This window comes from Myotis brandtii, unplaced genomic scaffold (assembly GCF_000412655.1).
Source record: "Myotis brandtii unplaced genomic scaffold, ASM41265v1 scaffold123, whole genome shotgun sequence".
NCBI lineage: Eukaryota > Metazoa > Chordata > Mammalia > Chiroptera > Vespertilionidae > Myotis > Myotis brandtii.
In genome coordinates, this window is record NW_005354291.1 from 18,573,233 (window position 1) to 18,586,967 (window position 13,735).

The 13,735-nt window shown below is 39.1% G+C and overlaps 1 protein-coding gene across 2 annotated transcripts in view; it reads left to right on the top strand.

Annotated features, from left to right (window-relative positions):
* Positions 1-5,653: 5,653 nt before the first annotated feature.
* Positions 5,654-13,735, top strand: part of STX11 (syntaxin 11) — a 39,383-nt gene continuing 31,301 nt past the window's right edge. Inside the window, exons 1-2 of one of the 2 annotated variants that reach the window (XM_014533912.1) lie at positions 5,654-5,688; positions 5,939-6,128. In XM_014533912.1, the coding sequence (XP_014389398.1) occupies positions 6,056-6,128 (73 nt within the window). In that variant the 5' untranslated portion in view covers positions 5,654-5,688; positions 5,939-6,055. The other variant, XM_014533911.1, reaches the window with a different exon arrangement.

Consider the following 13,735-nt stretch of genomic DNA (forward strand, 5'->3'; position numbering starts at 1 on the left):
ATTTATTTTAATGTAAATTCCTTTTTGTTTAAAATATTACATAAATCTCCTTTTTCTCCCATTGACCTCTCCCCGGCCACCCCCACCCCCAGCACATGCCCTCACCCCTGGTCTGTGTCCATTGGTTATGCTCATATGCATGCATTCAAGTCCTTTGATTGATCTCTTACCCCCTCACCCTTCCCTTCCCTCATAGGTTGGACAGTCTGTTCCATGCTTTTATGTCTCTGGTTCTATTTTTATTCATCAGTTTATGTTGTTCATTATATTCCACAAATGAGTGTAATTATGTGATATTTATCTTTCTCTGACTGGCTTATTTCATTTAGCATAATGCTCTCCAGTTCCATCCAACCTGTTGCAAATGGTTAGAATTCCTTCTATTTTACAGCAGCGTAGTATTCCACGGTGTAGATGTACCACAGTTTTCTAATCCGCTCATCTGCTGATGGGCACTTAGGCTGTTTCCAAATCTTAGCTATTGTAAATTGTGCTGCAATGAACATAGGGGTGCATATATCCTTTCTGATTGGTGTTTCTGGTTTCTTGGGATATAGTCCTAGAAGTGGAATCACTGGGCCAAATGCAAGTTCCATATTTAATTTTTTGAGGAAATGCCATACTGTTTTCTACAGTGGCTGCACCAGTCTGCATGCCCACCAGCAGTGCACGAGGGTTCCTTTTTCTCTGCATCCTCTCCAGCACTTTTCGTGTGTTGATTTATTGATGACAGCCATTCTGACAGATGTGAGATGGTACCTCATAGTTGTTTTGATTTGCATCTCTCAGATGATTAGTGACTTCGAGCATCTTTTCATATGTCTCTGGGCCTTCCTTCTGTCTTCTTTCGAAACGTGTCTATTTAGGTCCTTTGCCCATTTTTTATTGGATTATTTATCTTCCTTTGGTTAAGTTGTATGAGTTCCCTATAAATTTTGGAGATTGAACCCTTATCAGAGATAACATTAGCAAATATGTTCTCCCATGCGGTGGGCTTCCTTATTGTTTTGTTGATGGTTTCTTTTGCTGAGCAGAAGCTTTTTATTTTTGATGTAGTCCCATTTGTTTATTTTCTTCTTAGTTTCCATTGCCCTAGGAGCTGTATTGGTAAAGATATTGCTACAACAAATGTCTGCTATTTTGCTGCCTATGGCTTCTTCTAGGATTTTTATGGTTTCCCATCTTACATTTAAGTCCTTTATCCATTTTGAGTTTATTTTTGTGTATGGTGTAAGTTGGTGGCCTAGTTTCATATTTTGCATGCATCTGTCTAATTTTCCCAACACCATTTATTGAAGAGACTGTTTTGCCTTCTTTGTCAAATATTAATTAAGCATAATAGCTTAGGTCGATTTCTGGGTTCTGGGTTCTGTTCCATTTTCTATATGTCTGTTCTCGTGCCAGTACCAGGCAGTTTTGACAACAGTGGCTTTGTAGTATAGCTTGATATCTGGCATTGTGATTCCTCCAACTTTGTTCTTCTTTCTCAAGATTGCTGCAGCTATTAAGGGTCTTTTTTTAAAATTCCAGATGAATTTCTGGAGAGTTTGTTCTAGGTCTTTGAAGTATGCAAACATTTCTTACTTTAATAAAATACTCTGTAATATTTTTAAAAACCCATTTATCTGCTTGCTGACTCTATAACCTATACTTTCTGTGACCTGTCATCCTAAAAGCCAGTCTTCTGACTTCATGCCTATAAATGCCCTGCCTTGCTAAAGGAACGTGATGTGTTAACATAGCCTTATAGAGAGGCCTTTATTATTTTTTAAATTTCTTTGTAAGCTTATCAGCTCCATAGTAATTTTAAAAAGTGCAGGTGGGAGTAGTGACCTTTAAAAGCCACTCTTTAAGTCAAGAGATAATAAATTGGTTATAGGGACAGAAGCCATCAAAAACATCTGAAACATACATAACCAACCAGCTCCTAAATCAGATCGAAAGAGGAACCCTGTCAAAAGTCTATTGGTCAATTAATCTTCTTCAACAAGCATTGGAGAACACAGGGTAGATGAAAGGTTTTCTCAGACACATATTTTCTAGAAGGTCTACTCTCACTTGACACTTTCCCGCCATTCACAATGATAATGATAATAGTTTTTATTGAGTTCTGACTACTTGCCAAGCAATGCTTCTCAGATCTTTACATGTGATCATCTCAATTATGCAGAAAAAGCATTTGACAAAATTCAACGTTCATTCATGATGAAAACTCTCCACAATGTGAGTGTAAAAGGAATGTACCTCAATATAATAAAGACTATGTAAGATAAGCCCATAGCTAACGTCATATTCAATGGTGAAAAGCTTAAAACTTCTCCTCTGAGATCAAGACAAGGATGCCTACTATCACCACTTTTATTCAACATAGTAGTGGAAATTTAAGCCAAAGCACTTAAGGAAGTCAAATAATTAAAAGGCATCCAAATTGAAAAGGAACAAGTAAAACTGTCACTATTTGCTGATGACATGATACTATAAATAGAAAATCCTAAGGACTCCACCAAAAAACTGGTAGAAATAATAAACAAATTCAGTAAAATTGCAGGATACAAAATTAATATACAAAAATCAGTTGCGTTTCTATATACTAATAATGAACTATTGAAAGAGAAATTAACAAAACAATACTTACAACTTCATCAGAAAGAATAATATAAAGATATGTTAAAAAAAGAATGATATACCCAGTATAAATTTAACCAAGGAGGTGAATGATTTGTACATTGAAAGCTGTAAGATATTGATGAAGGAAATTGAAGAAGACACACATTATTGGAAAGATATCCATGTTCATGGAGTGGAAGAATTAATATTGTTAAAGTGTCCATATTACCCAAGCAATCTGAAGATTCAATACAACCCCTATCAAAATTCTTATGGCATTTTTCAAAGAGCTAGGAAAAATAATTCCAAAATGGCATGGAACCACAAAAGACCACAAATAGATAAAGAAATATTGAGAAAGAACAAATCTGGAGGCATCATATTTCCTGATTTCAAACAATTTTACAAAGCTATAGTAAACAAAACATATGGTATTGGCATAAAAACAGACACATACATTAATGAACAGAAGAGAAAGCAGAGAAATACACACACATGTGTATGATCAACTAATTTAGGACAAAGGAGTCAAGAATATACAATGAGGAAAGGAGAGTCTCTTCAGTAAGTATTGCTGGAAAAAATGGACAGCCACATGCAAAATAATAAAACTGAACCCCTATATTACACCATGTTACCAAATCAACTCTAAATGGATCAAAGACTTAAACATAAGGCCTGAAACTATAAAACTCCTAGAAAACACAGGGGGTAAGCTCTTTGATATTGGTTTTTGAAATAATTTTTTGGATTTGACTCTAAAAGCAAAGGTAAAACAAAACAAAAACAAACAAGTGGAACTACATCAAACTAAAAAACTTCTGCATTTCAGAGGAGATCATCAATAAAATGAAAAGGCAACCTACAGAATGGGAGAAAATATTTGCAAATCATATAGCTGATAAGGGGCAAATATCCAAAAAAAAATGTAAAGAACTCATACAGCTCAATAGCAAAACCAAATAAACAAACAATTCTATTAAAAAATGGGCAGAGGACCTGAATAGACATTTTCAAAAGAAGACATACAAATGGCCAACAGGTACACGAAAAGATGCTCAACATCACAAATCATCAGGAAATGCAAACAAACAATGAGATATCACCTCACACCTGTTGGAATGGCTGTCATAAAAAAGACAAGAGATAAGTGTTGGCCATGAATGTGGAAAAAGAGAAACCTTGTTCACTGTTGTTAGAAATGTAAATTGGTGCAACCACTATGTATAGAAGTTCCTCAAAAAATTAAAACTAGAACTACCACATGATCCAGCAATTTCACTTCTGGATATTTATCTGAAGAAAATAAAAACACTAAAAAAGATATATTTCCTCATATGTTCATTGCAGCATTATATAACCACAAAGTTAAGATATGTAAGCAACCTAAATGTCCATCAACAAATGAATAAATAAAGAAGATGTGATATATATATATATATATGAATAGTATTCAGTATATATGAATAGTATTCAGCCATAACAAAGAAGAAAATCCTGCCATTTGCAACAACATAGATCAAACCTGAGGACATTATACTAAGTGGAATAACCCAGACAGAGAAAGACAAATACTGCATGGTATCATTTACTAGTATATGTGGACTCTAAAAAAAAGAAAGAAAGAAAGAAAAGCAAAGCAAACTCATAGAAACAGAATTGAAAACTGATCACCAGGCATGGGGTGAGGGTTGGTGAAAGAGTACAAATGTTCAGCTATAAGATGAATAAGGTCTGAGGATCTATACTAATAAAAGCGTAATATGCCAATTAGACCAGACGACCTTCCAGATGCCGCGGGGGCAGGGGGCTGAGGCAGCCTCGGCTGAGGCAGCCTCAGCGGAGGCGGGGGTGAGCTCCTTGCACGAATTTCGTGCATCGGACCTCTAGTCTAATATAAACACAGTGACTATAATTAATACTGTATAATATAACTGAAATTGGCTAAGAAAGCAAAACTTAAATGTCCTCACACACACAAAAAGATAAATATGTGAGGTAATAAATGTGTTAATTAACTAGATGGTGGGAATATTTTCACAATGTATACATTTATTATTGCACACTTTGAACACTTTAAATATTTTGAAATTAACCTCAGCAAAGCTAAAAAATTAATGAATTAATCATTCAAGATGAACGTTTAAAGGAAAAATCATAGAAATGATAATGAAGATCATTCAAATGAGTATCTATTGTCTTAAAAATAAAGAGAATCCTAAATAACAAAATAGCTCCATGCACTTTTCTACTTTTGTTTTTTATTATTATTTTTTAAATATGTTCTTATTGATTTTTAAAGAGAGAGGAAGGGAAAGGGATAGAGAGATAGAAACATCAATGATGAGAGAAACATTATCGATCAGCTGCCTCCTACACGTCGCTCTACTGGGATCCAGCTGAAACCCAGGCATATGCCCTGACCAGGAGTTGAACCAGTGACCTCTTGGTTCATGGGTCAATGCTCAACCACTAAGCAACCCCAACCAGGCACACTTTTCTACTTTTAGAACCAACATTTTTTGTTTCACTTCATCAAAACAACATTAAATCAATGTTTATTTTAATATTATTAATTTTATACTTTTAATGTGTAGATTGGTTTGGATTTTATAGTCTGTAGCCATAGGTATTTATACCATATTTATGTAAGTAATATTGTATTTATATTATTTATATTCAGGTAACATTAGAGTCGAAATAATTTGTCAACACTGGGTGCCATATGTTCCTTTTCCTTGAAGAGGGGTCTACTCATTATTTAAGTTGGAGAGATGAGGTACCAGGACCATGAAAGAAATAAGGTGTGAGTAGTATATGTCCCCCACTTACATTTGCGTTGTAATCAATTCCAATTTGCACGGGGGCATTTGTTTTGTAACTGTTTCTTTGTGACTAGGGATGTAGAGTTGTGGCAAAAGTTCCTGTTTCATAAATCATTTTTGCCCATCAGCAACCTGTAGAAAATGGGGTTTAAAGAAATTAGCTGGAGTGGCCTGCTTTCAACACCCTGAGCTAGTGATGCAAGGTCATATCAGCTTCTACCAAAGATTCCTCCTCACACTCGGGTTGCACAGCAAGGTAAGGAGCTGCGGACTGAGAGGAACACCTGTCCGCTCCTCCAAGGTCTCCCCAAGATCATCACCCCAAGGGCAGGGACTCTCCAGGAAAGACTTCACCCGTTGAATTCTTTGAGTTCATTGTGAATTCGCTGCTCAGATTTCAATCTGTTCTCACTATTACTTTTTGTAAATTCATCTTAAAAATATTCATCTTTTGAAACATCTTTGTTTTTTGTGGTGCCAATATTGTACTTTTAAGTTTTCTTTAGGGTCACGAAGGGATGCTGGCTACGGTCCATGCACTCGCAGAAATTATAAACCATACTGAAGGAAGAAAGCAGTCCATCTGAAGCGTGTGTTAAAGGAAAAGGAAGACAGATAAAAATATGGAGCTGCAGCAAGAGGATGACATGGATGAAGAGGAGGGAAAAGAGAAGAAAACCACGGCTCACCCCCAAAGTAAGGCTTTTTGGTGTAGAAATACACAGTTTCTAAACAGATAGCACAAATTCATGTCAATGAACAAAATATGGATGTAAAAATGTTTAGCCTATTTGTGAATTACATTTGTTGAAAATTAATTGAATGATTCAAATTCAAAAGCAACATTTAAAGGATCATGACTGAACAGTTATCTGTAAAAGGCATGGCTTATTTTTTGTTTTGTTTATACTTTTGTTTCACTTTTATTAGTTCCGCAGGACAGGGCCATGGCGCAAAAGGGGTTTTTACCAGAAATGACTATTGAGTAACAGTCTCACTTTAAAATACTTTTGCAACTTGTTATGCAAAATCATAATTGCAGAAAAAATGGTTTCCTTTTTGAGTTATTAAGCCAATCAGTTCTATCTCTAGACCAGAATTTTTAAGCGCATTCTCTTTCACAGAAATTATTCTTTTTGTATGCATACAGCAGGCAGCCATACATGTAAATTTCAGGCCTTTTATAAATATGCCAGTATTTCAGAGGAAAGTTTTCACTAACTTGCAATTTGGGTTAAAATAAGAATACAACAGCCCTGGCTAATGTGGCTCAGTTGTTTGAGCATCGTCCCCTGCACCAAAAAGTCACTGGTCTGATTCCTGGTCAGGGCACATACCCAGGTTGCGGGTTTGATCCCCAGTCAGAGTATGTATAGAGATGTTTCTCTTTCTCTCTCTCTAAAAATCAATAAAGACATATTTTTTTTAAAAAAAGAATACAACAGTGTCATTTAATGAACTATAGGCAGGGAAAACATTTAATTAAAATCAAAATAATGCAATTTCCACCACTTGATTTCTGCCCCTCCTTGTATACCAAGCACAGAAAAATACGCTTACAGAACAACAAGAAATTTGCTTTTCTATGAGAGTAATCTATTGCATTGCTTTTAAAGTAATTCTTCTAAGCTTACTCTGATATTTTAATGGATTAATAGATGTATTGAATTTTCAGGGAAATCCAGAATGAAAATGAAATGCTAGAGGAAGAATATCGGTGTTTAGATGAGTGGCAGTGGCCTGCTTTGAAGGCCTCCCACCCTTAGAGGTTCTCACATAGCCCGTAACTTGGACCTGGATTTGAGTTTAGTAAAGGGATCGTGAGTAGGAGCCTACAGGTGACCTGGTGACTTAGTGGTGACGTACATACCAGTATTCTACCCTTCTTCTTCTCAGAATTCTTTTCTCTTCTTTCACCAACTTAAGAACCTCTGCACCTAGAGGCCAGATTCCCTCCATTTCTCCTATGCAAATCTTAGCCATCTGACAAAACTTCATGATGTCTTTCCAACGGACTTTATTTTAACTCCTGTCATAATGATAACATTGGGTCAGAAAATTTCAACTCAGGCAGTTCAGTCAGTTAATGCAGGTGCACCATTAATAACCAGCACTAGTCCAACAACAGCAATCACTGCAAAGGTGGTTATTCAGACAGTCCCTACTATCGGATGCCAGCCTCCATCCTGTTTCCACAGCCCACAGTACACCAGTAAGGAGACTATCAGTGCCTACTCACCAGGCGTCTGGCCAGACTCCTCCCCGAGTTACCAGTGCGGTTATAAAAGGGCTAGAGGTTAAACCAGGGGCAGTGACAAAAAAGCAGGAACAAGATGTGAAAACTTTGCAGCTGATACAAGAAGAAAAACAAGCAGATGGAAAGAAGACAGTGACCTGGGAGTAACCATTAGTTATGGTGCCTATTATGCATTTGAAATGTCACCAGTGAGACTGAAGAACTGCATTTAAAATTTTGTTTAATTAATCTGAATTTAAATATAACCGTATGTGGCTCTAAAATTTTGTTTCATTTTAATTAATCTGAATTTAAATATAACCGTATGTGGCTACAGTAATGGACAGTGCAGATGTAGAACAAGGGGGGGGGGGCTTGTTGAGTACAAGTTGACTGATTTAACCTCAATTCCCTTTTAATGGGGTTAAAAACGAGCTATTCATTTACTCATACAAGAACAGCACGTGCCCAGAAAGGTGTCAAATAGAGAGTAAATTAAAGATAGATTATATGGAAATAACAAGTGTTGGCAAGGATGTGGAGAAATCGGGACCCTTGTGTGTTGCTGGTATGAATATAAAATGGTGCAGCCTCTGCAGAAAACAGTTTGATGATATCACAGAAAATTACACAAAGAATTGCAGTATAACCCAGCAATTCCACTGCTGGGTATATACCCCAGAAAAAGAAAAGCAGATACGGAAGAGCAATATTATTTGGCCTTAAAAGGGAAGGAGATTCTGACTCATGCTATGTATAACATGGGTAAACCTTGGAGCCGTTATGCTGAGTGAAATAAGTCAGCTACAAAAAGACAAATATTGTATGATTCCCCTTACATAAGGGATCTAGAGTAGTCAAATTCATAGAGAGAGAAAGTAGAACGGTGGTTGCCAGGAGCTGGGGGAAGGGGAAATGGGAATTAGTGTTTAATGGGTACAGAGTTGTCATTTGGGGAGGATGAAAAAATTCTGGAAATGGGTGGTGATGGTTGCACAGCAATATGAATGTACTTAACAAAACTGAACTTTATGCTATAAAGTGGTTACAGTGGTAAATTTTATGTTACAATAAACAATGATAAGTTAAACACATATCCTTAAGGAGTTTGCAAACTAGCATGGAAAAGAGAAATAGTGGTTGGTGATTACTACCTTGCGTGGGGGATATACAATGACTATTTAGCTGAGGGCTATGGATGAGTTGCACACGGGCGGGGCAGCTGGGCTAGATGACCTTCCAACCCTGAGATTCAATAGATTTATGAGCCCTTCACCTTAGGGATGGCAGTGGTGTATAAGATGATGTCTACAAGGGGACAAGCCTTTATGTGGCCGCCACGCTCATCTCCAAATGCTTGCCCTACTTTACCTGAGTTTTACCTTAAAGTCCTCTTTAGTCCTCATGGCTCAAAAAATCCAGACTGGAAGTGAGAGCCAACTTCTCCAGAAAAATGTATAAAACACAGAAGACCTACTTGGGATTCTAGCCGAAGGTAGGACGATCAATTGCAGAGAACCAAGGTCAGGCCCAGCTGGTGTGGCTCAGTGAACCCATGAACCAAGAAGTCATTGGTTTGATTCCCGGTCAGGGCACATGGACCGGTTTCGGGCGCGCTTGCTCAATGTTTCTCTCTATCCCTCACCCTTCCTTTCTCTAAAATCAATTTTTAAAAAACCAAACATATTTTCAAAAAAAAGAGAGAGAACCAAGGTCAGTCTAGACCTTGTCATCATCAGTATCTGCATCCTTTTATGATCCAAATCTCAAAATCCCATTCTCTGATAACCAACTTGTATTTTTTCAACGGAATCTCTCTACCCCTTAAATGCAACAATTTCTTGGTGTCCTGGAACCTCCAACCCATTTACCTAACACCTTTTACTTGGGCTCAACACCATTCATGTCCTCTTTTCTCTCCTTACTTGATTTAGTTGCCATGCTCCTTTTTAAAAATAATTATTCCCTTGCATGGACACTCAGTGCTCTTGTCCCTCTCCCTTCCAGCATATTCACGTGGCAACTCCAAAGTCTGGTTATCTCTGGACCTCTGCCTAGTTTTATTTGCATCCACACAGGCAAAGGAGATTGGTGAGAACCACAACTGTACTGACTGGCCTCCCTTTATATGCATGATCCCTGACTTCAAATAAACCCTTAGTCCTAACCAACAATTTGAATATATTATCAAAGTTCATTTAATCTCTCACTATCCCTAGATGCTATTTCATACTTTCCCCTCTCTTTTCAAACGTCCTCTCTACTCCTCACAGCTGATGGCCTTGCTTCTTCATTGATATATCAGGTTCATGGCTCCACATTCACCAGCCTCCTTGTTCATACATTCTGCCTCCCCTCCAGTTGTTACGAGGGACGAAATCTATGTTCTACTTAACGCCAACTTTCCATTTGTGCATTGGATCCCATTACTGCTCATCTACTCAAGAACATTACTCCAGCCAGGATCCCTTTTCTCTCCTGCATCATCACTTCTTCCTTCCCTTTCTGTTCATTTCATAGCATAAAAATATGTATATTTTCTAATTTTAAAAAGTCTCCCCTGACTATACATTTCCTTCTAGCTTTAGTCACATTTCACTGAACCTATTTACTCTCTTTTTGTTCTATTTGGGCCCACTCCTAAGAGGCTGTGTCCACCACATGCCACCAAAACTCTCCTTATCAAGTTCTCCATTGACCTCCATATGCTCAAGACCATTGCTCAATTTTCAGTCCTAATTTTACCCACTGTAGCAGCACTTGATAGTTGATCATTCTTGAAACATGTTTCATTTGGCTTCTGGAACACCATTCTTTGTTAGTTCATGCATCTCACTGATTATTCCTTCTCATTTTCCTTTCTTGATGTTTCATCTTCCTCATATCTGAACTTTGGAGTAACCCCAGAACTCAGACTTCAGACATCTAAATTCTATTGGCAAACCATCTATGTGCTAAAGACTGTCAAATTGATATCTTCATCCCAGGCTCATCTATCCCACAGTTTGACAACTCCAAACTTAAAGGGTCCAAAAGGGAACTCTTAATCTCAAGCAATACTCCTCTCCCCTCCCCTCCCCTCTCTCCCTCTTCCCCAATTCAGCATAAGGAACCTCTTTTCTTGTAGTTGCTCTGAGTGAAAACCTTGACCTATCCTTGATTCCTCTTTCTCTCTACACCCTACATCCAATGAATCAGCCAGTCCTATCAGCTCCTCCTTGTGAACACAGAACCTGCCTACTTCCCACCAGCTCCACTGCTATGTCTTTGTATCAGTCAGGCATCTCCAGAGAAACAAAGCCAATAGGAGATATTTCTATCGATCAGTCAGTAGATAAATATGAGGGGAGAGAGAAAGAGAGAGATTATAAGAGATTGGCTCACTCAACTGTCAAGGCTGAGAAGTCCCAAGATCTGCAGTTGGCAAGCTGGAGACCCAGGAAAGTTGGTGATCTAATTCCAGTCTGAGTCTGGAGGCCTGAGAAGCAGTGAGCAAATGGTCTAAGTTCCAGTTTGAAAGCAAGTCGAAGGCAGGAGAAAACTGATGTCCCAGTTTAAAGACAGTTGTCAAAAGGGAAAGAAGTCTCCCCTACCTTGCCTTTTGTTCTATTCAGGCTTTCAATAGACAGGCCCACCCACATTGGGGAGGGCAATGTTTTACTCTCTACCCATTCAAATGTAATCTCATCCAGAAACACCTTTACAGACACACCCAGAATAATGTTGAATAAACAACCTGGGAACCCCAAGGCCCAATCAAGTTGACACATGACATTAACCATCACAGTTTTCTAACTGGCTGGCTTGCTCCATCCCTGTCCTCTAATCTGTCCTCAACACAACAGTTGACCAAAAAAAAGACACATCCTATGACTCCTCAGCTAAAAACTCTTCAATATCTTTCCTTCTCAAGCCAAGTAAAATTAAAAACTATCATGACCACAAGGCCCTACATGATTTGGTACCTACTCCTATCACTCACTCTTCTCTGACTCATTGTCCCACCCACACTGATATTACCTCAATAAGCCAGGCTTGCTCCTGCCTCAGGGCCTTTACCTTCACACATCCTCCAGCTTAAATGGTCTTAACCTGAATAGGCACATTATTTCCTCCATCAAGTATTTTGCTTTATTTTTAAAATAAACTTTATTTTGAAATTTATATTGATATTACAAAGATTCTACAGGGAGTTCCCATAAACCACATTCCCATTTCCCCCTATTATTACCATCTTACATTAGTATGGCATATCATCACAGCTAAGAAACCAGTCTTGATACTTAGGTATTAACAAAAGTCCCTATTTTATTCAACTTTCCTTAGTTTTTACCTAATGTCCTTTTTCTGTCCCAAGACCCCGCCCTAGACACCACATTACATGTAATTGTCATGTCTCCTTAGGCTTCTCTAGGTCAGACTTCCATTGTTTTTCATGCTGCTGACAGCTTTGAGGAATATTGGTCTGATGTTTTGTAGAATGTCTCACTATTAGAATTTGTCCGAGGGTTTTCTTTCTTTTAAAAAAATATTTTTATTGATTTCAGAGAGGAAGGAAGAGGGAGAGAGAGATAGAAACATCATGATGAGAGACAATCATTGATCAGCTGCCTTCTGCACACCCTTCCCTGGGGATCAAACCCGTAACTCGGGCATGTGCCCTTGACCGGAATTGAACCTGGAACCCTTCAGTCTGCAGGCTGATGCTCTATCCACTGAACCAAACCAGCCAGGGCTGTCTGAGGTTTTTTCATGATAAGACTAGGGTTATGGTTTTGGGGGAGGAAGACCACAGAGAAAAAGTGCCATTTTCATCACATCATATCAAGAGTACACACTATCGATATGATAATTCCTGACTGTTCATGTTGACCTTGATCACCCGACTGAGGTAGAGTTTTTCATCGGTTTCCTTTGTAAAGTTACTGTTTTCCCCCCTTTCATACTTTTGGGAAGAAAGGCACCGTGAGCAAACTATATATTTAAGGAGAGGGATCTTCTACTTCTCCTTGAGGGTAGAGTATCTGCATAAATTACTAGGAATTCTTCAGGGGAGATTTCTCTCTTCACCACTTATTTATTTACTCAACCACCTATTTATGTCATTATGGACTTATAGATTTCTTTATTTACTGTGGGATGTAATCCATTACTACTTTATTTATTTTGTAGCTCCAATTGTTTCAGCTTTGGCCATTGGGAGCTCCTGCATTTCCTTGTAGGGCTTTTTCTTTGAGCACTTATACTTTTAAGCATCAGCCTTATTTTTCAAGATACTTACCACATAACGTACCTCACATATAATACCTCACATAATATACACTTTATCTGTTTCTCTTTCCCCACTGGAATGCCAGGTCCTTGGGGGCAGAGTCTTGCGGTATTTTTTACCACATACCACGGTTGTAGCCTCAGGGCTTGAGTGGTCGCTCAATTGGGGTGAGGCCCACTTGAGAGGGGGTGGGGCCAGGTGGGTTCTGGGAAGATGGTGCTCAGCCTTCTGGCTGCTACCAGCAGCCTCCCTGTCTGCTGAAGAGTCTGCCAGGTCCTTGCCTGTGTCGCTCAGTGGTTGGAGTGTCAGCCCGGGCAACTGGAGGCTCACAGGTTCGGTTCCCCGTCAAGGGCATATACCTGGGTTGCAAAATCCTGGCCCTGGTCAGAAGCAGGGGGGGAGGCGGGGAGCGGGGAGAAGGGAGAAGGGAGAAGGGAGAAGGGAGAAGGGGACAAGGGGGGAGAGGAAGGGTGGGCAATGATGGATTTTTCTCTTTCAATCGATGTTTCTTCTTCTTCTTCTTCTTCTTCTTCTTCTTCTCTCTCTCTCTCTCTCTCTCTCTCTCTCTCCCCCCCTTCCCTCCCTCCCTCAATCAATGGAGGGGGAAAAAATGGAGGGAAAAAAAGAGTTGAGGCAGGTGCAGGGCAGGCTGCAGTCACACCCACACTGAGACCCAGCAGCAGGGATCCGCGCGGGAAGCCCACCCGCAGGCCAACGTCACTAGCGCAGCGGGGATTCCCACGGAAAGTCCGGCGCCTCCAGGCACCTTTCCGCGGGGCGGCGTGGAAAAGGGCG